Here is a 25041-nt window from a genome sequence, read left to right on the forward strand (position 1 = left end):
TCTGTGTTTATTTTGACAAGATGTTTATTTTTATAATGCATTTTATAACATGGTGTTATATGAAATGTGAAAATGTGTTGTTTTATTATGCATGACTGGAGCTTACACAATAAAAATCTATCTTGGGTTGAGTGTGTGTGGAGGTGTTTTAGTGACACAAATTGAAACATAAAATGGCTCCTCCATCCAGCTCTAACATTCTGTTTCCTAATGAACAGGCGCACTCATTACTTCAGTTCAATAAAACAAGCATTTATGAAGTGCTTACTATGTATGTATGTACTTACGTCCTGGAGAATACAAAGTCAAAATAAAAAGAGCCCATCATCAAGGAGCTTCTGTTTTACTGCAAGTAATTTGAGGGATCAGTTAGTCTAACTCACTACCTTCAGAGATGAAGAAACCAAGGAGCACAGACAGACACAGTGACTCACCCACAGTCCCACAGTGAGAAAGGGGTAGAGCCAGAATTGGAACTCAGGTTTTCCTGGGCAAGCTTATTATATTTCCACCACACCACACCACCTCTTACAACTCTAAATGGCTATACACATCCCGCGTATACATCTGGTTTTGCATTTTGACGGGAGTAGGGGGAAAAAAAGTAGAATATAAACTAAATAAATCTTGGGTTAAAAAATGGTCACGTGGTGATGCAAGGTGCTTCCTGAATCTTAGGCGGATGCTGACAATCACACCTGGGAACGTTATAAATTCCTTCAGGCTTCTAAACAAAGGTTTCACAATTTTGTAAACTCTAAATGGTCTGAGTGAGGAGACACTGTACTTTCATTACAATTATGGAAGTGGACAGTACAAGGATTAACTTCATTTTACAGATGAGGAATGAGGCTCCGAGAGGTTCAGTAAAACTATTCTGAGATAGGATTTAAACCAAGGTGTCCAAACTCTGTAAGTCCAGCACTCTTTCCACAACACAAAAAAAAAATGCCTGATTACACAGTAATCAGCAATGTCTGGTTATTCCTCTAAAGTCTAGCCAGGTTAAAGGCAGCACAGTAGACCATGGGGGAAGATGGCTGGATCTGAAGACAGGAGGCCTAGGTTTGAATCCTAACTCTGCTCCTTAATGGCCCAAGTGATTATGTGCAAGTCAGTGTCACCTCTGTGGGCCTCAGTTTTCCTCTTAGATGACATGGCCTCTAAGATCCCTTTCAGCTCTAAATCCTATAACCTTAAGTGGACTTGACATTTCCTTAACTGGCTAAGCATTTCCTAGTTCCTCTTCTATATCTCTACCATAGATGTGTAGATGAGTCAGAAGATGTGGGTTTGACTTTTGTTTCTGACATTTGTTAGCCATGAGACTTGGGGCAAGTCATCAGCTGTCTTCCCTGGCTGTCATTGGTCTATTGTTCTGATTCTCAAAGAAAAGCTTTGTTTCATAGCCTCTTGTGGACCAAAAGGGACAGCTTATCAATCCATGATATCACTTGCCCACTGTGATATAACTTCAGTGTCTTTTTCATTGCCTCACATCAGCTTACTTAACAGCACGGACAAGGCAGAATTGAGAGATAACATGGAATAGAGAAGAGAGTCAAGCATTTGAAGTCAGAACATCTGGGTTGAGAGTTCAGATTTGGCTACTTGTTAGCCATGTGAATTTGGATAAGCCACTTATCCTGAACCTTAGTTTCCCCGTAAAATGGGGAGAACACTTGCACCACCAACCTCACCGGGTTAGTGTGAGGATCAAATCACATACTAGATACAAAGTACTTCATAAATCTTAAAGGTCTAAAAAAAAAAGAAATGCCAGCTATGATCATTACTAAAAGTAGTTGACTTTCCCAAAAGCTTCATGAAGTACATTATAGATACCAAACATGCCTGTGGTATCTGGACTAGTTCTTGGTCATTTTCCTGTTTGTAATGGGAGAATGTCTTCATCATTACAGAGCAAAGGAGGAGTTGACAGCTGACTAGTAGGCAATGGGATGATGCCACCATGACAACAGCTGATGATTCAGAATGTTTTCATGGTTTAAAGTGATGGCACCTCTGATTTTATTTATCCCTAACAAAGCTAATGGCTATGTATAAGGAAGCCTTTAGCTTTCATCGGATACTTAAGTAAGTTTTACCATCTCCCATTCTATATATAGAAGGGACAAAGTGAGGCAAAGTGTTTGATCAATCCATTGACCTACATACTAAAGTCTTAACATATCTCTATGGCGCTATGCTACCTATCACGTATACTTCTGCCGGACTTCTGATGGCCTCATATTCTATCTTTATCTCCATCTATCCAATCTTTTCTTCCACTGCTTATTACAACTTCCTGCCCTGCTTGTTTATTCCAACAGGTCAAATGTCCTGTCTTGGGAACACGAAGCTGAGTAATCAGGAGGATGGTGGTACCTTGGTGGGAATAAGGATATTCACAATTCTAAGCTTTTTCTCATGTTGTTTCCCCTACCTGGAATACCTTTTACTTTCATTTTTCTGCCTGTCCAAATGCTAACACCATGCTCTCTTTTGAGAGCCCTACCATTCTTCCAAGTTCACAACGCAGGGGTCTGCATCCATAACGCCTCACTTCTCCTCACCCACATACCATGTCTGCACTCCTAGAACCCTCATCACTTCTCACCTAGACTACTGCAACAGCTTCCTAATTGGTCTCCTTGCCTCTAGTCCCTCCCCTTTCCAAACCATCCTCCACACCAATGCCAAAGTGACTTTCCTAAAACACAGTTCTGACCATGTCATTCCCCTACTCAAACTCCATCAATAGTTCTCTGTTACCTCTAGGATCAAATACAAAATTCCTCTATTTGATGTTTATAACTCTTTATACCCTGCTTTCAATCTACATTCCCAGTCTTATAAATTGTGCCCCCTTCATGCTTTCTCCAGTCCAGGCAAACTGGCCATCTTTCTGTTCACCATACGTGACATCCCATATCCCATACGTTGGTGCTTTGGCACAGGTGGGGCCTCATACCTGAAAGGCATGTCCTCCACAACACCTTGTCTCTTTGAATCCCCATTTCCCTTCAAATCTCAGCTCAAATGCTACCTCCTTTCTTGATGCCCACACCCAGCTGCTAATATTCTTCCCCCAACCACTCATAATCATTATGTGCATACTTACATATGTACAGGTCATCTCTCCCAAATGAATGTAAGCTACTCAAGGGCAGGGAGGGTTTCATTTTTGTCTTTGTATCCCCAGTGCCTAGCACATTAATAAATACATATTAATTCAAGGTCCAGCTCAAGTCCAACCTCCATAGGAAGCCTTTTTATGACTGCTTTAGCCAATACGCTTCTTCCTGAATTCCCACAGCACATTGTTTGGGTCGCTCGTTTTAAGGTCTTTGAGGGCAAGGGTCAGGTCTTTTCTTGATATTCTGTACATAGCAGGCACTCAACATGTATCTACTCAACTACTCAATTTTAATACTCTGAAGGTCAGGGACCATGGTATATTTCTTTGTATCATCCTTAGCAACCAACACAGTGCTTTTGGTCATTTTCAGTCATGTCTGACTCTGTGACCCCATTGGGGGTTTCCCTGGCAAAGATACTAGAGTGGTTTGCCATTTCCTTCTCCAGCTCCTTTTACAGATAAGGAGACTGAGGCAAACAGGGTTAAGTGACTTGCCCAGGGTCACACAGCTAGTTAGTGCCTGAGGCCAGATTTGAACTCAGCAAGGTAAGTCTTCCTGACTCCAGGCTGGTGCTCTATCTACCACACCACCTACCTGCCCCTAACACAGTGCTACATACATGATAAAAGAGTCCGTATTATGTTACTTTGAGCTATTTCATTGGCACAGTAAGGGCTTTTCCCAAATGCAGATAAATCCTTCACATCTTCTGGTCCCACTACTCTGGTATTTATTTCCCACAAACTTTTCACAAGAGGAGGCCACCTTCCCTTTTGTTTAGTACCTCACAGGTATCAGTGTACAGCTCAAAAGGCTCATCGGCTATTTCTCATTTCTGCTATGAGGAGCCCCACTCCTTTCCCACTCATGTTTATTGTACCGTCATCAATATGACTCCAAATTATACCAAACCTGCCCATAAGGTAATGCTGAACTCTTTAAGGAAGAGCCTGTAAAATTTCTTTAAAATCTTCATATTTTTAATCAAATACGTTACAGTGCAAATGGAGTAAGTGCTGACAGAAAAGTTCACATGCATTTACATATTTTTCTTCTGCTGTTGAAAATTACACTGGACATAAGCAGTTTTCCAGGCTAATTTTCCACTTAAATTAAACCTTGAAAGCATTCATTGAAATCATTATATTTGTCAAAGCCATAGACTGAAATCAAGCAGCATTATATTATTGTAGTATAAAAAATGTATGAATCTGAAAAGAACTAAGCTACAGAAGCCAGAGACGTGCCATTCTGAGACTCCTGGCCTGGGGAAGGGGGTGCAGGGCTTCCCTCAGGAAAAAGCGAGCACGCCCCTTAAACCTACACACTGGAATGTATGAAAAATACAAGAGAAAACTGGGCTTCTATAGACCAAAGCATTTGTGAAGCAGTACATTCTTCTTTGTTTTTTAAAGATATTTCAATCCAAATATATTAAGAAGGGTTTCCAACCCTCAATGTTTTTCTATTAAACAATTTAAATCTAAGCTGCAGGGATCTACGGGCTTTTTTTTTTTCTTTTTCAGAATTCTCTTCACAGCACAGCTGTAGTTCTTTTTTTTAAAAAAAAAAAACGCAATACTATTCACCTTGTACTTTACGTGTTACAAATAAACATAATATATCAAAAGGAAAAGTTTAGATCCTGCTTTTCAAAACATTATTCATCTAGTAACCTTCGGCATGCCTGGATAGAGCCAAACTTTTAGGAAGCATTCACTTAATATTTTAGTTGAAGCGAAATACAAGGATGTTGGCTCTTGGCACAAAGGCTGTGTGATGCTCCCGGAGGCTCAGCTGAAGTCTCTGTTGGTCAGGAAAACAGGTGCCACAAGGGTCCAGAGATAGAGGATGAGGCAAACCCAGCTGGAGGAGATCTTTACCCACACCGGGCTCCACTTGCTGGTCTCTGTCTGGAACTCTACATCAGGGCTAGAAAGAGAAGCAGATATAAGACACAACATCCACCTTACTTTCCGGGATTCTTGACTGATTTTGTTGCCTAAATCCGTCATATTTAGGAAATGGATACCATCATCTGATTAGGAATCATTTTAACATGAAATTTGGTTGAAAGCAGACTTCAAATAAATACAGCTGTGAAGGATGCCAACACAACCAAGACAGGCTGCTATTTGTGCTTCTGGGCTCTGAGGGGAGCTGTTCTTTTTATTCCTGTTTCATGAAGAAGTGGACATCCTTTTGGGAAGAAGAAAGTGCTTTGCAAAAGGATACCATTTCAAACCAGTTTAACCATTTCTTCATTCATCACTGTGTGCCCCTGGGAGAAATTTTTCAGGTTGCCACATCCTCCCTTCCCATGGACTTTATGAACCAGAAAAACAGGACTAGGACGGGCAGCTAGGTGGTGCAGTGGATAGAGCTCTGGCCTTGGAGTCAGGAGGCCCTGAGTTCAAATCTGGTCTCAGACACATGACACTTAAAAGCCATGTGACCCTGAGCAAGTCACTTAACCCTGATTGCTTCCCCCCCAAAAAAAAACAAAAACAAACAAAAAAAAAAACCCAGGACTAGGGATCAACTACCAAAATGTCCCTTGCTTGTTTTCTTCCTGCCTTTGCCTGGAATAGTCCCTACCATCTTTACTTCCTGTAATTTCTCCTAAGAACCAGCTCAAATGCCACAGGCTCTTCTAGTCAGGAAAATAACGATCATTCTTTTCAGAGACCATGCACAGACCTTAGTTTGCACCACTCTTATGCATCTAAGTTTCATTTTGTAAATATTATGCAAGCATATGCTTGCCTGAGCTTTGATCAATCAAAATGTTGGAAAACAGAATGGGCCTCGTGCTGAGGAGAGACCACACCATAGCCTATCAGAGCTGCTCATTCTCCTCATCTCTCTGGGCCTAAAGATGAGGCAGTGAAGACAGTTAGCTTACTACTTGTCTTCACCTAGTATGTATGTACAATTTCCAACCTCCTCTTCATCAGGGGTCAGCTGCCCCAGTGATAGCCAGCTAGTGGTGTGTAGGCATGCATGCAGCCACGAAAAGTATGAATAAATCTTTGAGGCTGTATGCACATATGAGTAAAGATATTTTGGTAAGCTAGCATTCTGCATCTTGGTTGGTGTCTGTCCTGATTTTTCCCTCCTCAGACGTATCTAGGCAAAGTTTAGCAGTGCTAATTTGATACTTCCAATTCCCAAGATTTTATGTTAAGGAAAAGACTCCATGCATTATCATTGCATAAGGCCTGGTCATAAGCCTCCGGAACAGTCAGCAAAGGTCAAGTGTTTTAGCATCAATGTCAGAGACAGTCTGAGAAGGACAAAAAAGACAGCATTTAGATCTAGTTTAGACCCAACCATTACTAGCTGTATGACTTTGGGCAAAAGTAACTTAATTTTTGCCTTCACCTGTTAATCCACAAAGTGGGACTGAGAGGTGACATTGCATAGTAGATTAAGAGCTGGCCTTGGAATCCAGAAGACCTAAGTGCCAGTCCTGCCTCTGATATATGCTAGCTACGTGATCCTGGCCTGGTCATCTCAGGGCCCCAGGCATCTAAGAGGTAGGTTCCTATACTAATCACAGGGCTGGCACAAAAAAAATGATGAAGTGAGGATACATGCTACCTATCTCTTCATATGAATAGGAAGATTAAATGAGATTATACAAAAGCAGTTTGTAAACCACCAACCACTATATTGTCAGTAATTATAATAACGATAATAATTTATGAGGTCCACAATTTGATTTTTTGTCTTATACCTTTGCCAGTTGGTCAGGGTCATCATGATGTACAAAGAGGCCAGGAACATCATCAAGTGGAAGACAGAGTAACTGTACTGCACTCCATCTTTCTCATTGTCCACAGCTCGCCGTGGCTGTCCATCTTCTATATCTTTAGGGCCATTTGAGGAAGCATCATCCAGTATCACACTGTCACTCCCAGACAGAGTCAGCTTGCTTACCTGACTGTTGTTGGAAGAACGGATGCTGCAAATGAACCCCCAGAAAGAAAAGTCAGAAGGAAGGCAAGACACTTGGTTGTTGCCATTACATGGCGGTATGGAATTTCTCAACTCTATCACCTATTTTAGGGTTCACTGTCTTTTTACAGTTTTTAGTTGTTTATTGCCACAAGACCACTTAAATCAGGCAGTACGCTTAAACATTTACAACTACTGCTATCCACACCATATTGGAGAGACAAGAGAAATGCAATCTGGCTCCTAAAATGACCACCCTGGCTGGTCCAGAGGAGCGAAGGAGCCCATCCCTCCTGTTTCATTCAACCTGGCAACTTTTCAGATGAATAAGTGAAATTCTCTGCTAGCAAAACTTACTTACTGTTAACAGGTAAATGAAGTTGGGTCAGTAATACAAGTAAAGGACCAGCTATGCTTAGAGATACTAGCCTTATACTTCCCTTTAGAAAGGACAGCTGAGAGTTTTCGCTGTTATTTTGAGGATGCCTAAAATGGCTCTGCTGCTACTAAATGCAGTGAGACTTATTTTAGGAAAAAAAAAACAAAAACTAAGGTCCCATCATTGCAGATGATGTCCCTACCTCATTCTGAGTGTGAGGCTATCTTAATTTAGAGAGGTGTGGTATCACGGCCAGGATATGGAGACCTGGGTTCACCTCAGGCCTCTGCCATCACTGGCATTTGATCCAAGTCATTTCAGTCCTTGAGACCTCAAGGTATCTCACTTACATAACAGAGAAAACTGTTGCAACTTTCCTACAAGTTTGCTGTGAGGGTCAAATTAAATGCTTTTTGGAGGCACTAAGTGCGTGCTGTGATCACAAACTCACGTGGAATACAGGAGGCAGAGGACAAAGATTATCAGTCCAGCAAAATTCTCTAAATCTAGCCACCGCCCATTCTGTGACAATGGAGGAGCAATGGTAGACACTGAGACAGTTGTGTTCCCAGGAGTCAAGGTGGGTATAGTTATCTGTGTGATGATGCTCAATAAGCCTGGGTTACAGGTTCGATCTGAAAGTAGGAGGTAACATTTATGCAAATGTAGAGTTGTAACATACCTTCAAATATCATCCAGGAATAGTTTATTTTGCATGTGATCTATTTCTAGTTTTCATCCAAAACCAATATGGTAAAACTCCAAACGTTCATTTCAACAAGCATAGATATTATTAACTAGCCCTTACCAGGTTCATTGGACATGGCTGACCATGTGAGATAAATGGTATAAGCTGTAATAATTGAGGACTGGAGAAGGCCAGAGCGAGGCTGATGTTCCTGTTCAATAAAAAGAGGGAGAAAATATATACATATATATATGTATGTGTGTATATATGCTAATATTTATGTAGCACTTTACAAATATTTGGTCTTTGAAGTAGTTCTGTGATTTAGATGGGATAGGGAGGATTACACATGGTTTGTAGGTGATAAAACCAAGGATAAGAGAAGAAAAGAAACGTAATAAAGAAGCCGGGATTTGAACCAAAGTTTCTTGACTCTTCAATTCAATGCTTTTTCCACTACAATAGGCTACCTCTCCAAAAAAAAAAAAAAAAAAAAAAAGCTCAATACATTTTATTGACAGCTTTTGATTTTTGCAAATCTGATCAATTTCTTTACTCAAATATTAATTAAGTGGGTTTTGTATTCTGCTTGAGAGCTTTAAAGATGATAATTTTGGCTTCAAATGAAAACTAATATAGCCCAATGAGTGAAGGAAAAAGAATAAATGTTCTTAGTAACTCCCCACACTACTCCCCCAGATTCTGCTGTGATATAACTTATTATATACCTTTGTCACAGAGCTGTTTTGAGGAAAACTCTTTGTAAAATGGTATGATCTTATATAAGACGAGCTATTATTATTATATAAATGTGAACTATATAATTACAGCATGTTATTTGGGTACCTTAAACCTGGTCTTAGACCCTGCTGTGGCGGGGGGGGGTTCCAGTTATTAGAAGTATGCCTCATCCGTAGTATGGCTTCTACTTATAATACCATCTTGTGGTAGGATCCTGATCATGTTACTATAATTAGACTTTAGTATATTATCAAAACACTTTGGATTTCTAACAAATAGTATAATAAAAGGGTATTTGACTGGGAGTTAGTTGGAACACATGGATTCTAGCCTGGGCTCTACTACTAACTTGGTCATATCATTTCACCATTTTTAGTTTCATTTTCCTCTTCTGTAATTAATATTAAGACAACTGGCCTAGATATTTAAGGTTCTTTCTAGCTCTCATGACTCAAACAAACCCATTAAAATAGAATATGAAGACCGAATGCAAAATAATAATTTTTTTTTATTTAAAGGAAGACCAAATTGTCTCAGGTAAGAAAAATTGCAGATTTTTTTTTCTGGAAAGCTGCAACAATTTTAAACCTTTTGGATTTTAATGATCCATAAAGGATCACCCATAAAATTTATAGAACCTTAAGGAAAGAACCTTAGAGACCAAGTCCAGATCCCCAATTTTACAGGTGAATAAACTAAGGCCCAGAGAAGTTAAGCGAGTGGTGGAGCTAGGATTGAGGTCCTCTCACTCCACATGCAGTGCTGTTTTCTATTGCCCCATGCTGCTTTGGCTAAAATGGGGGAGGGGAGGAGTCTTTACCTTTTTTGGAGTGTTATGGGTCCCTCTGGCATCTGGTGGAGCCTACAAGACTCCTTCTCAAAATGTTTTTTAATGCATAAAATTGTCCTAAGAGTTTCCAAGTCTTCTCATTAGCATTATTATCATTTACTAGTTGGGGTCTAGAGCTGCCACTTATGTTAAGAAAGTCCCCTAGCTGGCTGGAGCGTTTCTTAGGATGTGTTAAAATTCGCTGAAGATTCTCAGGCATTTCTTATTTAAGATAAGGAATCAGGACTAAATAAAAAGAATTGATGACATTTGATTTATGGTCCCCAATTTCTCAACAAATCCTCTCAATTTATTGATGTATCCACAAGGAAGCTCTGGCTCTTAGTTAACTTTTGGTATATAGATCTTGCCCCTCTCAATTAGCCCACTGTAAACTCTTCAAATGGAGCCTTGAAATGTAAACCTCACAAACCTAACTTTGAAATATAATTCTCTTTAGTTTGTCTCCAAAGGCCAAACTGTTTCTCCTGTGTTCTCCTTTCCTCAAGTTACATGTAAGACCTGCCTTCCCTCTGACATGGGTGTAAGACCAAAAATTATTTTTTTGTCTCTCTGATGTAATTAAAAACTATATAAAACTTCTTCACCCTCTAAATGGGACCCAGAGTTTATCAAGGATTTCAGGTCTGAGCTTGAGAATATAATGAAAACCTTAGTTTTGCTTCCTAGATCTTTGCACATTGATGGTTCTGACTAGTAGCAGTACCTATATCAGCAGACTCCATGGTTTTTTCCATAATGTCATATACAAGATTACAAAAGAAACCAATTATAGTGAAATATGGCTATTTAAAAAATTTAAAAACAAACTCCTGGAGCCCAGGTTAGAACTCCTGATCTAATGCAACACTCAATACAGGAATCTCTTCTACAACATTTCTGACACATGGTTAGTCTGCCTAAATCATCTAGGGATTGGTAACTCGTTTCCAAAGCAGGCCATTTAAAACCATATGGACAAATTATATTTACACAAACCTACAGATAATTCCCATTCCTTTTTCCCAAGAGAGACTAAACAAACTTTCAGAGCAAAAGGAACCTTAAACAAACATCTAAATACAACCCTAATTCACAGAGGAATTAGCCAAGGGAAATGACTTATCTAAGATGAGACAAAAAGTCAGTGGATCCCAATGCAGCAGAGATCGGAATCCAAGCTTTCTGAAACTTTTATAAAAATTCAAGATATTTAAGTCACAATGATTTTTAAATGAAATATTAACAAAAAGGAGGTCAGCAGGAGAAAAGTAAAACAGAAAAAATATGTCAATACCTGAATTTTTGGAAGGATTGAGACAATGGATACCACAATGCAAAAAATCAGATTTAAACTGATGAATAACTTGTTTTCCGTGCAGGCATCAGTTTTGGTGTAAAATACATACAAGAGCACCATGCCGATGAAAGACAGGATATAGAAGAAGCTTGTAAATGACAATAAAACTACAAAACAGGAAATCAATGTTAACTTCCACAATTTGAAGCAGAAACCAACTAGGATTGAGGAAGGGGTCTTTTCTTCCCCCTCTGCATAAACTGAGGCATACTTTCACTTTTAGTATAATCAATAATTACAAATGGAAACATAGGAGGTCCCAAGGTTATAAGAATATGTTACTTTGCTCATGTTAGGTGCTCACCAAGCACCTAAAACCATGTACTAGATCATGTCATTCTGATTTCCTGGGTTGGAAAAGCAGTTTATCAATCCAGTTGTAATTATTTCTTATTACCTATAGGCAGACCTGTACTTAGGATAAACAAATAGTTTAAGTCACTGCAATCTCCCCTAAAGGCTTGAGTTTGAATCCCATCTGACAAAGCTGGTGTTTTCCTGCCCCCGTATTTATCTATTAAAGTTCATCCCCTTCTTTAAAAAAAAAAATCATTATTTATTGGCATATTGATCTTTTTAAATTTTGAGTTCTAAATTCTCTCCCTTCCCCTCCCCCCACAACTGAGTAGGTAAACAATAAATCAATTATACATATGTGAAATCATGCAAAACCTATTTCCATATTAGCCATATTTCAGAAAAAAATAAGAAGAATAAAGAAAGTGAGAACAATACTTCAGTTTGCACTCAGAGTTCATGGGTTCTCTCTCTGGAGGTGGATGGCATTTTTCATCATGAGTCTTTTAGAACTGTATCAATCAGAGTAGCCAAGTCTTTCAGAGTTGATCATCATTACAACATTGCTGTTACTGTGTACGATGATCTCCTGGTTCTTCTCGCTTCACTTTTCATATAGGTTTGCCATATTTTTCTGAAAGCATCCTGTTCATCATTTCTTTTTTTTTTCATATGAGGCAATTAGGGTGAAGTGACTTGCCCAGAGTCACACAACTAGTAAGTGTTATGTGTCTGAGGTCTGATTTGAACTCAGGTCCTCCTTACTCCAGGGCCAGTGCTCTATCTACTGCGCCATCTAGCTGTCCCCTCATCATTTCTTACAGCATAATAGTACTCCATCACAATCATACATCACAACTTGTTCAGCCATTCTCCAATTAATAAGCATCCCCTCAATTTCCTGTTCTTTGGCACCACAAAAAAGCTGCTATAAATACATTTGCACATATAGGTCTTTTTCCTTTTTCTTCATCCCCTTCTTCAAAAGGCTTGGCTTACCTGCTACCTTTTTCAGGAAGCCTTCCATGACCCTATTGCCTCCTAACTGAAAGTGATCTCTCCCTAACAGTACTTTGCCTGGACTTCTTTTGCATACTTATACTATTCCTGGTATCATACTTATTTGGGTACATTATAACAGCCCCCCTATTATATTATAAGCTCATCAAAAGCAAGGTCCATGTATTTTCTCTATCTTTGTATCTCTAGAACTCTGTATACAATATGAACTTAATAACCATCAGAGAAACTAAATTTTCAGTGAGAACCTGGAAAGGATCCTTTCATCCTCTAGGTAGTTCAATTTCTAGAATATTGGTTGCAAGGGACCATGCTGAGTGGACACAGTAAAAATTCTAAGTAGGCGGGAACTGCACTCATAGCTGACTTCAAATCCTGTCCTACACATGGGATAGCAGCAGTAGGATCATGGGATTTAGAGCTGGAAAGTAACTTGGAGGTCATTTACTGCAACACCTTCATTTTACAGGACAAAAACTGAGGCCTAGAGAGTTGAAGAGCCTTGCTCAAGATTATACAGGTAGCAAGACATCTGGGATTTGAACCCAGGTGTCCAGACTCCAAAGCCAGTGCTCTTTTTATTATATCACATGAGAAAGTGTTGATGACAGTGGGATGAATGGCCATAAGCACAAAACCAACAACTCTTATCTGTGAGTCATTATTCATTTGGAAGATCAGAGATCTAAAAAGGTCATAGGTGTCATATTAAGGCTAGTGTCCTGCTCAAAGGATTAAGTATGATACTCCTGACAAGGGATGCCTCAGTAATGGGGAATATAGTATTTCATGAGATAGTCCAGTATTTATTGAATAGTAACCAAAAATGTTCTCAAGCTCTCTAAAAAAGCAAGCTAGATAAATGAAATTAAAATGAGGTTGAGGTGTCTGATGGTTGTCCTTAACTAGACTTTTTTTTTTTTTTGGCAAGGCAATTGGGGTTAAGTGACTTTCCCAGAGTCACACAGGTAGGGAGTGTTATGTGTCTAAGGCCAGATTTGAACACAGATCCTCCTGACTCCAGGGCCAGTGCTTTATCCACTACGCCACCTAGCTGCCCCACTAGACTTCTTTTGATGTCATGCCTTCTATTCTCAGGGGATAGAAAGACTAGGCTATAGCATCCGGATTCCAAATCAGAAGTCTGAAATACAACTTCCAGAACGGGATGAAATTTTCAGCAATGCATGCACCGATTAAAACCTGACACTTCTCAAGATAAGTAGGCCAATTTCCAAATGTGTAACAAATGTAGGATACCTACTGGACAGGAAGTCAAAGCACACAATTATTTTACCTAACATGGAATGTCCATCCCAATCTAAGCATGTATACTATCTCACAATATAAATACAAAAATACATAATCTTAAATTCTTCCTTCCCTTTTTTCTCAGTAACTCCACTAATCTGTAAAATGAGAGAGTTAGGATAGTCTCTTTCCAGCTCAAACCTTCTATGTTCCAAAGTCCCTTCCAGCTTTAATATTCTGTGACTTGAGATTCGGTTGAACTGGGAAATAAATAATGGTTCTTAAAAAAACAACAAACTTTTCATCAATGGCTTTTACACATTTGAAACTAATGAGATTTTACAACCTTGTTTAGCTCACACAATCCAGCTCTAATAATAATCTGTTCAGACACCTACCTGCATACCAGCACCTAGCGTTTCCTTCTTCCATTCGATTGACCCAACCCTCATTTAAAGAGTGGGCACAGTCCACTAACAGTATCAACTGTATGAGGATGTATATGGCGGCCCCAAACATTCCAATATAATACCAGGCTACAAACAAAAAGGAAGACAGTACTTAGTTCACATTATAGGTTAAGACAAGACAATCACACTGATTTCAACTCAGATGAGTACATGGTAAAGAGAATCAGAGAGTTCTTTTGTTGGGCTGTTTCAGCCCTTGTTTAATCTATACCAGAAATCCACACATATAATTCAGTGTATGTTAAAGAAATCAAATTACAACAAAAAACTAACAGCAAAGGTATTGGAATTCTTAGGGGGACTTATGTTAACTCATCCATATTACAAAGTACTTCCAATAAACATACTATTAAAACGTGGCAAGGACAGCAAGCAAACTAGCCTTTGTTTCCAGGCAATTTGCTATTGCAGACATCCATTAATTAATGCCTAGCCTTCATAATATATATGTGTGTTTACAAACTGATTACTATGGTATTTTATAATTTGGAAGTCATACCTGTGCTAAATGGGCCCCCAGGAATGTAGAAAGATCCAACCATGAGACCAACAATGGCAACAATTTTGAAGAACCAGAACCTATTAAGACATAAAAATGTTTCTCTGAAATGTTTCTGTCCTCATGCAAAAACAGATTGCTAAAAAGCAAAAACACAGTGCCCAGTTAAATGAAGCATTAACAAAAGGACTGACATCAACTGGATTTTCCATACTTATTTCTTCATTTTAAATCTAAGGAGAAACATGACCATAGATAACATGTCATTATTTTACATTGCTTTTATAAATGAAGTTTTAAATGTTTACCAATTTTGTACCTAATCATAATTCTTCAATACTTCATGGATCTGGAATTTTATCAGTGTGGGTACACCTTAGACTAGTGCAAATCAGAACCTCTCAACACCTTGCCAGAGTATCTTCATAAATTGCTACATTAAAAAAAAATTAATCACACTGTCTAGTGGCAAACTTCTGGCCATCACTAATGATTAACTCATAAAACAAACAAAAAATGTGAAAAATGCTAGCTCTATTGAATTAACTTTTTAAAAAAAAATAGACTTTTACAGCTAGAAGGACTATAGATTATGTTAAGTAAATTATTACCTGACTCTCAGTCTAATACTCCTTTAAGGCTACGAGTCAGTTAAGCTTGGATTTTAGCACTGAATCTGCTACCAACCATTTATGTGATCTTAGGCAAGTTATTTTTTCATTGCTGAGCTTCAGTTTCCTCATCCATAAAATGAAAAGGTTGGAGATTACTGCTGAAGTCCAGTCCAGCTAAAAAATTTTGTGATCCCAAGAATACTAGTATTGAAGAAACAACAAGTGTTTAAAAAAGACTTTTAAAAGATTTGTTAGAATTCACTATTTACATGTAGCTGCAAGGTGAGTTACCAATAACTATGAGAAAAAGACAAGATCAAGTAGATGTTATTATATACTCAAAATTAATGTAGGTGGATATTTATGATTCCTAAATACAGAATGTTACAAATCGGCAAAGATTGTTCTTTTATGGAAGGAAACACAAAAGACAGGACATAGTACATAAATTCAAAGACTCAATGCCCACATCTCCTGCATCCTAGTCCAGGAGAAGCACTAGACCTTAAAAGTTGCAACTTCTAAACAAATACCTTCAGTCTTTTTTTGTTACACTTCTCACAATAGTTTTAGTTGCTGTTCATCATTTTCCCTGTTGCTCCACTCTCTAACAGCACATATGCAATGAAATTTAACTAGAGTTTAAGGCCTGTTTCTTATGCTTCCATAGTAGCAAATGTGATTGGAAAAAGGTTAAGTAAAGAGGCCTATGTAACAGAGATCTGTGAAGGTACTGGGAACTTTCACAGGTACTTTTCTGAATTTAAAATATTGGGCTTACTTACATAAAGATGTACTTTGGGTCACATGACACCTTAAAAGGGGTGAAGAGGGAGTAAAGTAATGCTTTAGCTAGGGCTCACAAGGGAAAATGTGGGCAGAAACTATGTAAAGCAAATGCAGGTTGGGAATTTGCAAATTGGACCAGCCTTGGCAACCAGAAGTTGAGTGGAGCCAACATTAGGTATGATGATATTATGGACTATAAGTATATAATAACTCATTTCTAGGTTGAGGAGTGAGCTAAAACAGAACTGCATAGCTGGAGCTCTGGATTTCTATAGATAACATAGCCAATACCTACAAGGAAAAAGTAAAACCAAACCCCCAAAGGCTCAGAGGGACAGTTAGCTTAGTGATAGCATAGTTTTGACAAAACCCTAAGCTAGCCAGTTCCTGTTCTGGTCATTGACTTTTAAAATATACTTTTGATTATCTATGCCCTACTAAGATATTTCTGGATTTATTTCATGCTAACAAGCCTGGTATTCAAGGCTCTTTTCCTTCAGGTACAAAACTGCTTATGATGTGAAATTCAAGAAAGAGGAGCTTGACCTGGAGAATTCCTCTCAGGTTAATTGGTCTCTGACTTTGAAAATGATGATCAAATGCTTTCACATACATTGTACCAAAATTATCTAGGCCACTTATCTATATTTGTCCCAAGATTACACTACAATGTCCTAACAGGAACAGGGGTGGCATGAAAAAATGTGAGCAAGAAGACAAAGAATGCCTGATAAAAATCGTTAAGGTATCATATGTACCCATTGTGCACTGCAGCTCTTGGATCTTTACTACTTTTCACATTTAACATCAGTAGAAAGAATAGAAAGAAAAAGATAGCTAAGGCAAAGTTGATCCGATAGACAGCTTTGTAACCAACGAAGACATCACAAATGTTGTCACTTGTGTCATCATCACGCTTGATTTTAAATCCCCCTTCACAGAATCCAGGAACCTGGAAAAAGAAATTCCAATGTTATTGTGTACCTCATTTTGAGAAAATACACCATATGAAAGCCTAGATTACAAACTAGATGAAGTGAGGGTGATAATGATTTAACAAAGGCTTCACCACAGGTTTCCATTAAGTTATGAGCATCCCCATACACTGAAATGAGATTTACTTTATAAAAGTTTGCTTTACATATATGACTTTTCAGGGATTTTTGTGTAAAGCAAGGTATGTTTCTACTTTAAATAGTTTAACAATGCCTGGATAGCTATAGTGCAAAAGTGACACAAATTCTAAAAAGAAAGCTTGTAAGTTAGTCTCTAGAGATAATAAAATTTAGTCCCAACCATCACCTGAGCTCTGGGTATCCCAGACAACAATGGGTTCAAAGTCCTTTAATTTGGGGTGAGAGAGGTAGTACCCTCTCTATTTCTACTTCAGTATAGAGACTATATGAATTTCTCTTTTTTACCATCAGCCTACCACTCACATAAAATCCTATTATTAAATATTCCAATAAATTGAACTTTCTGAATCAGATGTGAAGTCTTTGTTTTTGGTAAATTAGATCATTTCTGTCTAGTGTGGTTGTCTCTCAGCCTATATGCCATATCTTCTAACCTTAGAAGTACTAGCCTTGCTTGGAAGGATAAATTTTATACACTTAGTGAAACAGAGTGGTTGGATGACTCTCTCTCATTTTGTTTCTCTTTCTTGTCAGGCCAAAATGTGAATATGTTTACTATAACAATCTTTCCTTACCTCTGAAGTAAAATGTGAAAGCTTCATGATGTGCCTAAAACACATCCCAAAGGACTATACCTAATCTCATAATCATGAATATGTAAACCATTAGACCCATATTTCCCAAACTCATTTGGTCAGAGAAATTTTGAGGTTTAACATGCACCTAGTGGGTCCCATGGTTGAAAGGACCTACTGAAAGTATGAAATACCTTTGGGGGGGAAAGATTAGGAAACTATGAAAGCAAGTAAAGGAAATAATTTATTTTATTCCCCTTACCCCAAGATATCTCACTTATATGATATAATTTTCTATTTAATATTTTAGAAGGAAAAATACTACCATCATTAATATTTCCTTATGGAATAACAGGTTAGGAATACAGTTTTGAAAATGGTGAATTAATACATCAATTAAAACTCACTAGGTTATGTATTGAATCTTTTCCAATGATTAGTTATTTCAAAATTTAAAATGATAATAAATTAGTAAATTACAGCCTAATGTTAATTCCAAATACCTTCTTCAGCTGTGTTTCCAATCCTTCTGTCAACATAATACAAGAAACAGCTGTGCCCAAGAAAAGGATAAAGGCATAGATAAGGCGAGTCAGAGTTGAATTCCTGACATTAGGACAGCAACTGCACAGCAAACATGATGCGCCACTGCACAAGCATGGAATCTATAAGGGAATCATGACAAAATAAAATGTTTTCCTTATACACTGAGAAATACAAAAAGGGAATCAAACACAGTGAAAGCCCTTTATGTTACATATGAAACCTATATTTCATTAGGTTTTTGTCACATAAGTTCCATTTTGGCAGCTATGATCTAACCCAGAGAATAATACAAATCTGTGTAATAACAGGGTTATAATGTATTAGGAATATGTCACAGATGTATTTTTATTAGTAAAAAAAGAAAAAAAAGTTGTCTATGTTTGGAAGACAGTGTGGTATCAAGTAAAAGGAGCTCTAGACCTGGAGCCACAAGTCCTCAATTCAAACTTTGGCTCTCCCATTTACTAGCCGTGTGACCATGGGTCATGTTTATTTATAAAAAATGGAGATAACAATATGAGGAAAGCACTTTGTAAAATGTAAAGTGCTAAAGAAATGTGAGCTACTATCATCTTAATATAGTATAACTTATAAGGAATAAATGCCAATAAAACTTTACTTGTTTTTTTAATGGGCCTCCTGGTTATCCAGGGCTGCCAGCATAATGCCCCTTACATAGAACAGCAGTTTTGGGGATTAAGGAATGTCAGCCTAGATTCATCCAATGGCTATCAGGACTCAGTAGGGTCTTACTAGTCAGCACAAGACTGACAATGAGAGTTCCAGAAAGATGATACAACATGAATCACATATATGTTTATCTCAGAAATACAGACTGAATTGTTTCAAGGAATGAACTTATCAAACCACATTCCAAGGTCATACACATTAATTACTTAACAGACAGAAATGCATGGGTCCCTGGTCTCCTATATCCACAGTCTGGCTCTCAGGATACAACAGAAGCTATATAACCTTCACTGCTTATAGATAATATCTGCCCTGGGTTGTTATCTACAGCCACATCTCAACCACCACTCAAGCCAATGGACTAAACTTGGTATGTATAACTGGCAGAGCTCAAAGTGTAATTGAAATTAAGGTAAACTTAGGCACAAAGTTCTGAGCTTTTTTATTTATTAGCAAAGCATGAATTTGCCAATAAATAGGGTCTCAGATTCCTCATCAATAGCTAAGACCTCAAGGTGGGGTTTTCAGCTCGTTTTTATAGATGAAAGGAAGAGCGTCCATTGTAAAAGGTAGCATCGTTGATGGGGAAAACAATATGATTGGCTGGAGATCAGGTACTGGGGCTAACAACAACTCCTCCTTCCATCTTGTTGCTGATTGATTGCATCCAGTTGCAAGGTTAGTTAGTGGTACATGGATAACAAACTAGACTTCCCTTGAAAGACAGAAATAACAGACCAGACTTCCTTAAGGGACCCCAAGTAGGAAAGGGATAACAGATTTCCTTGACAAAGAATAGACCATTGATTTAAAAGAAAAACTGAACTTTTAAACTTAACTTAGATAATGCATATTTTACCGAAAAGCCAAACTTCTAAACTTAACTCAGAGATAATAAAATGTGATTTAAGCAGTTACAAAAACGTCAGTGTTGGTGTTACATTTGAAAATAAAAGTAAGCTGAGAAAGTTCCAAATATGATCAATTTATTAGTTAGACTAACAGTAACCAATAAATTAGGACAATGGCCTTTCTCAACGATCAAAGACCACAAGGTAAAGCTTGCTAGTCTTCATATAGTTTTGAGAAGTATAAGAGAATGAAGAACAGGGAACATCACAGATGGAAAACAAATATGATTGGTTACAAAGTCTGGCAAAAACATTATGATTGGCTGGACATTTGGGGCTAGCAACAACCCCTTACTTCCTTACTGATTGATAAGTCCTATTGATAAATAGTTAAGTCTGCTCAGTTAGTTGAACAGAGATAACAGACTTCTTGGCACCCACCAGCATTCTGTAAGGCTTGTTAGTAGGATAACAGAATCTCCCTTGTATGTGGGTATGCAAGGCTGTACAGATTTAATGCATTTCTTTGAGCTAAAGTTGACACAAGACAACTGAATTTTAAATTAACTCAGACAGGGAAAACTGAACTCCCGGACTCATGAATTTCTGAACTTGACTCAGAGACAAAGAAATACGGTTCAGGCAGTTACAGAATAGAATAAATTACAGAATGGATTCAAATATAATATAGAATCAATTATAAAGTAGAACCAATTTGAATTTCTCCATGGCAATTCAAAATAGAATCAATTATAAAATGGAATCAATTTGATTTTCTCACATGCCCTAAACAAAGTTGGAAATATGTCTTTCCTTCTCTTCACTGAAAAATGAGAATTCTTAATAAAACCTATTTTCTTTTGTTACTGTGTGCCTAGGAAGTCGTGTGACTCTCAATCAGAGACTTTAACCCTTCACTGTGGCATATATAACTTGAATTATCCCAAAACAAATACTTCCATTCCAAATAGAAAGTAATTTTCTTTCCTTAAAATATTTTTGGTCATAGCAACTCATGTAGTTATTTATAAAATGCCATATTAGAAATGTCATTGTGGTCCCTACCCCATGACAGGAACCAGTTAACAACCTAAATTACCTAACCTTAGTCCTGACCTTAATAACTGGTCACAAAAAAAACCCCAAAAAAACAACCCTAGCATTTTGCAGATTAAGACAATAGCACCAGTTAGTTTATTCCATATGAAATCTCACATTTAATACAAAGAATACTTTTGAAGTCAAGAGACCTGGGGTCTTTAAAGGTTTTCAACCATTACCTTGGGCATGTGACCTCAGTCTAGGGCTCAATTTCCTCCTAGTCAAATGAAGTTTCTAAGGTTCCCTCCCTCTCTAAAATTCTGTAATTCTTTGTTGTTTACTTACTCTGCACAATTCTTAAAATAACTTTCTACTTTGTGGTATATATCTCTGATGAGTAAAGGACCTCTGTCTGATCCACATACCCCTACAGTAACTTGATATTTTGATGTATTCCCATAAAGGAATAGCCTATAATTTTAGCCTACAGTGCATAGTCTATAATCTTATTCTAATGACAACCAAAGAGGAATGATTACTCCTCCAAGTTGGCACTACTGCCTCCCTTACATTTGAATATGTGGTTGCCTTAAAGTAACAAATGGTGATGACAGATAGAAGGCCCTTGAAACTGATCTGTAAATCATGACTTGCTTGCTGTCTTTGGCTCTTTCCAGATGGTCCCAATTCATAAAGTAAGAAGAGTAACAGTAGTCAATATTTACATAGTACTTTAAGGTTTGCAAAGCACTTTACAAATCTCCCAATTACAAATCCATTATTTGGCAAAAACAAGTTTGTGGTCACATTCAATGAAAAATGAGTTGTGTCTGTTAGTAAATGCTTAATAAATGCTTGCTGACTGATGGCCTGCTGATCTCTTAATAAATCTTTTAGTACCATAATTTTTACAGTAACTAAAACAAACCACCTAACTTGGCATTCTAAAGCAAAAACTACTGTTACTTTCAATAATAGTTTTAAATGACAAATGAAATTTTTAACTGACTAGATTTTTAAATATGTTATTTTAAGCTGATATTATTAGTTCTTTTGACTGATAGGATTCCAGCAGCTAATATAGGATTTACATTTAGAATAGAAGAATCACAGAATTTTAGAACTGGACAGGACCCCAAAGATCATCCCCAGGGGTGGGGAACCTGTGGCCTCGAGGCTAAAGTTTCTACCTCCAGCCCCCCAATCTATCATCTAATCTACCTAGGGATAAAAAGAGATTATCCAAAACCACACAGCAAATTAATGGCTTAATTGGGACAAGAAACGAAAGTCTCCTGACTGTTAATCTAAAGCTCTCTACATTGTACTAAGTAAGCATCACTCAAATTAGAAGTTCAAAACCAAAGTTTTATATTATACTGTACCACTGACAGGTATCTGAAATCCCAAATCTTAAAGCAGCATGAAGTAATAAAGCAAATCACTACCTTCCATCTTCAGAAACCGATTATATTGTCACTCAAATTGTTGGGCAATGAAAGTAGATGAAAACAAACCACTCAACTGTGATTTTTAAGGTCTCAAACTTGGCCATCAGCTAGGGACAGAACTGCTTTGGTGAAAAGTAGGTAAATAAGAATAATTTCCAAATAGTCCAAAATTTAGCTTTGATGAGAAATGTCATCAGAAATGATGAAGGTCAATCTGATTCTAATCTCCCAATTAAGGCACCTACTTCCCCTGAATCAGTAATGGTTCTCACCAAAGATATTACCTATAGCCCTTAAAGATACCATACCTGAATAATCATCTTCTGTATTTAGAAAAAAATGAACAATGGGGTTGGAAGAGAGACCTTTAATATTATTTCATCCAACTACCTTTTTTTTTTTGGCTTTACACAGAAGGAACAGGCCTAAGAAGAGAGGGACTGAGTTGCTCAAAATTAGTAAACTGGCGACTAAAATCCAGTTTTCTTGATTTGTAGGCAAGAGTCTATTCAAGATACCTCCTCTTGCTGTTAACCATACATATGCATAACATTCCATCTCCTGTCTGTGCCTTTGCACTGCCTGTTCTCCATGCACATCTCTTCATGTCCCCCATTCCCTTCTCACCTTTATATCTCTCAGAATCCCTAGTTTCCTTCAAGATTCAGCTTAAGCTACCTTCAAATCATTTTGCATCTATTTGGTATTTCCCTGCTCCCAGCTAAACTACAGGCTCCTTGAGTTCGGGGAATGTTTTCACTTTTGTCTTCCAATATACTCTCCTAGCCTAAAAGGTTAGTGCTTAATAGTGTTTGTTGATTGAATTCAATTACAATATAAAGTATGGTGCCTTCATCAACTGTCTTAACAGGACATCCAGTCAAAAGAAAAACAGGATGGAGAGATTTGGGGCTGAGGGCAGGATTAGTAGCCACAGTGACTTTCCGGACTGGGAAAGGAAAAAGATTCACCATAGGAAAACATATCCACTAGACATACATACATACATACACATACACAGACATACAAACACACAGACACACACACACACACAGCCAGTCAAAGTCAACTCAGGTCAATTAAAAAAAAACATCATCCGCTTGGTATAAAGTCCTGTGATAGATTCTGTAGAAGATGCAAAGATGTAAATCACCCATCTTTGACAAGGCATTAAAGTTTACAGAATGCTGTCCACACAAAAATCCTGTAAAGTTAAAAATTGTTTACCTATATTTTGTATATAAGGAAACTGGCCCAGAGAGGGGAAGTTGTCAACAACAATACTGTTACACTTACTTTTGTCAGGCACTTGCGCTAAGCGCTTTGCAATTATCTCATTCGATTCGCACAACAATCTTGGGAAGTAGGTGCTATAATTATGTTCCCCATTTTACAGATGAGGAAAATGAGGTAAACAGAAGTTAAGTGAACTTGTCCAGGGTCACACAGCTAGTAAGTCGTCGGAGATTCGATCTCAACTCAGACGTTCCTGACTCCAGGCCTGTCTGGGGCTGTATCCGCTGCACCACCTAGCTGCCCCAAATGCTGCCGGGTACCTTTAAAGTATCACACAGCTAGTAAATACTTTAGGGCATACTAGACAAGAACCAGGGGTGGTGGTTTCTACTGTTCCTTGTTCCATTTAGTTCTGTGACCAAAGACAAGTCACTTAACAGAAAGTTCTTCATCTCTAGAATGGTGATAATAACACTAGTGGCATCTACTCTAAGTTATTATAAGACAGGCACTATATAAATGTGAATTATTATTGTTATTATCTTTCCTAACTCATTCCTGCTTATCTCTTTACACACTTTTTTCTTTTAATGAAAATCAACAGGGCAAAGAAATGTCAGATGGGATCCAATCAGCTAATATTTGTAAAGCCCTTAGCAGAGTCCCTGGCGCATAGTAGGGGCTTAATAAATGCTCGTTCCCTTTCCTCCTATAATGTCAGATGCAATCCAATGAGATACATAGTAGGGGACTGATAAATGCTTGTTCCCTTCCCGCCCCCAACCGACAGATGAGATCCAAAAGAGATAAATGGTAGGCGTTTGAAACACGCTTGTTGCTCTCCCCTCCACCCTCAGCCCCCATAGACGTCAGATGCAGAGCGGGAAGTCAGGGCTCCAGTCTCCCGGCGCTGCTTTCTTTCCCTCGGCCCGAGAAACAACCGCCCTCTTCCCCTGGATCTCTCCGCCCGCCCCGCCCCCTCCCATTTCCCTTCCCAGGCCCTGGCGTCTGGGCCGGCTGGGGTGGGTGGGGCAAAGAGCCAGGTAAATAAACAAAAAGACTCCGCGTCCCGAACTCCAGGACATCGCGGCCGGGCCAGAGCCGCGGGTGGTACCGGGGCTGGGAGAGGGCGGCCTCCCTGGAGCGGCGGCTCCGCGGCTCCCTGGCCCCGGCCGGCCCGGGACGCCACCCTAAGGTTTGCGGCCGGAGGTCGGCAGGTGGTCCGCCCTGCTTTCAGCCACCGAGCCACTCACCCAGCTGGCCACGGAGCAGACTCCCAGCACGGCCCCCATGGCGGCGGCGGCGACCGGGCCGGACCGTGTCGGCGGCTGCGGGGTGGTGTAGGCTCCGGCTCCGGCTCCGGCTCCAGCGACGTTGCCTTCGCGGGTGCCTCCTCCTCAGAGTCCGGGGTCGACGGTTCCGAGGGATGGAAACCGTGATCCTCCCCTCTTCCGACGCGCATCATACGTCACCGC

General features: G+C 38.7%; 1 protein-coding gene across 1 annotated transcript; it reads right to left on the bottom strand.

The window, feature by feature from the left end:
- Positions 1–4105: 4105 nt before the first annotated feature.
- On the bottom strand, positions 4106–24927 carry SERINC3 (serine incorporator 3). The gene is made up of 10 exons (XM_027851559.1): positions 24820–24927; positions 18255–18416; positions 16799–16992; positions 14638–14717; positions 14067–14204; positions 11038–11207; positions 8291–8381; positions 7934–8117; positions 6883–7110; positions 4106–5075 (listed from the first exon to the last, which is right to left on the bottom strand). Exons 1-10 carry the CDS (start codon positions 24856–24858, stop codon positions 4937–4939), a joined length of 1425 nt encoding a protein of 474 aa, XP_027707360.1. The 5' UTR covers positions 24859–24927; the 3' UTR covers positions 4106–4936.
- Positions 24928–25041: the final 114 nt, after the last annotated feature.

Source organism: Vombatus ursinus, unplaced genomic scaffold (genome assembly GCF_900497805.2).
Source record: "Vombatus ursinus unplaced genomic scaffold, bare-nosed wombat genome assembly UNPS02000580.1, whole genome shotgun sequence".
Classification (NCBI taxonomy): domain Eukaryota; kingdom Metazoa; phylum Chordata; class Mammalia; order Diprotodontia; family Vombatidae; genus Vombatus; species Vombatus ursinus.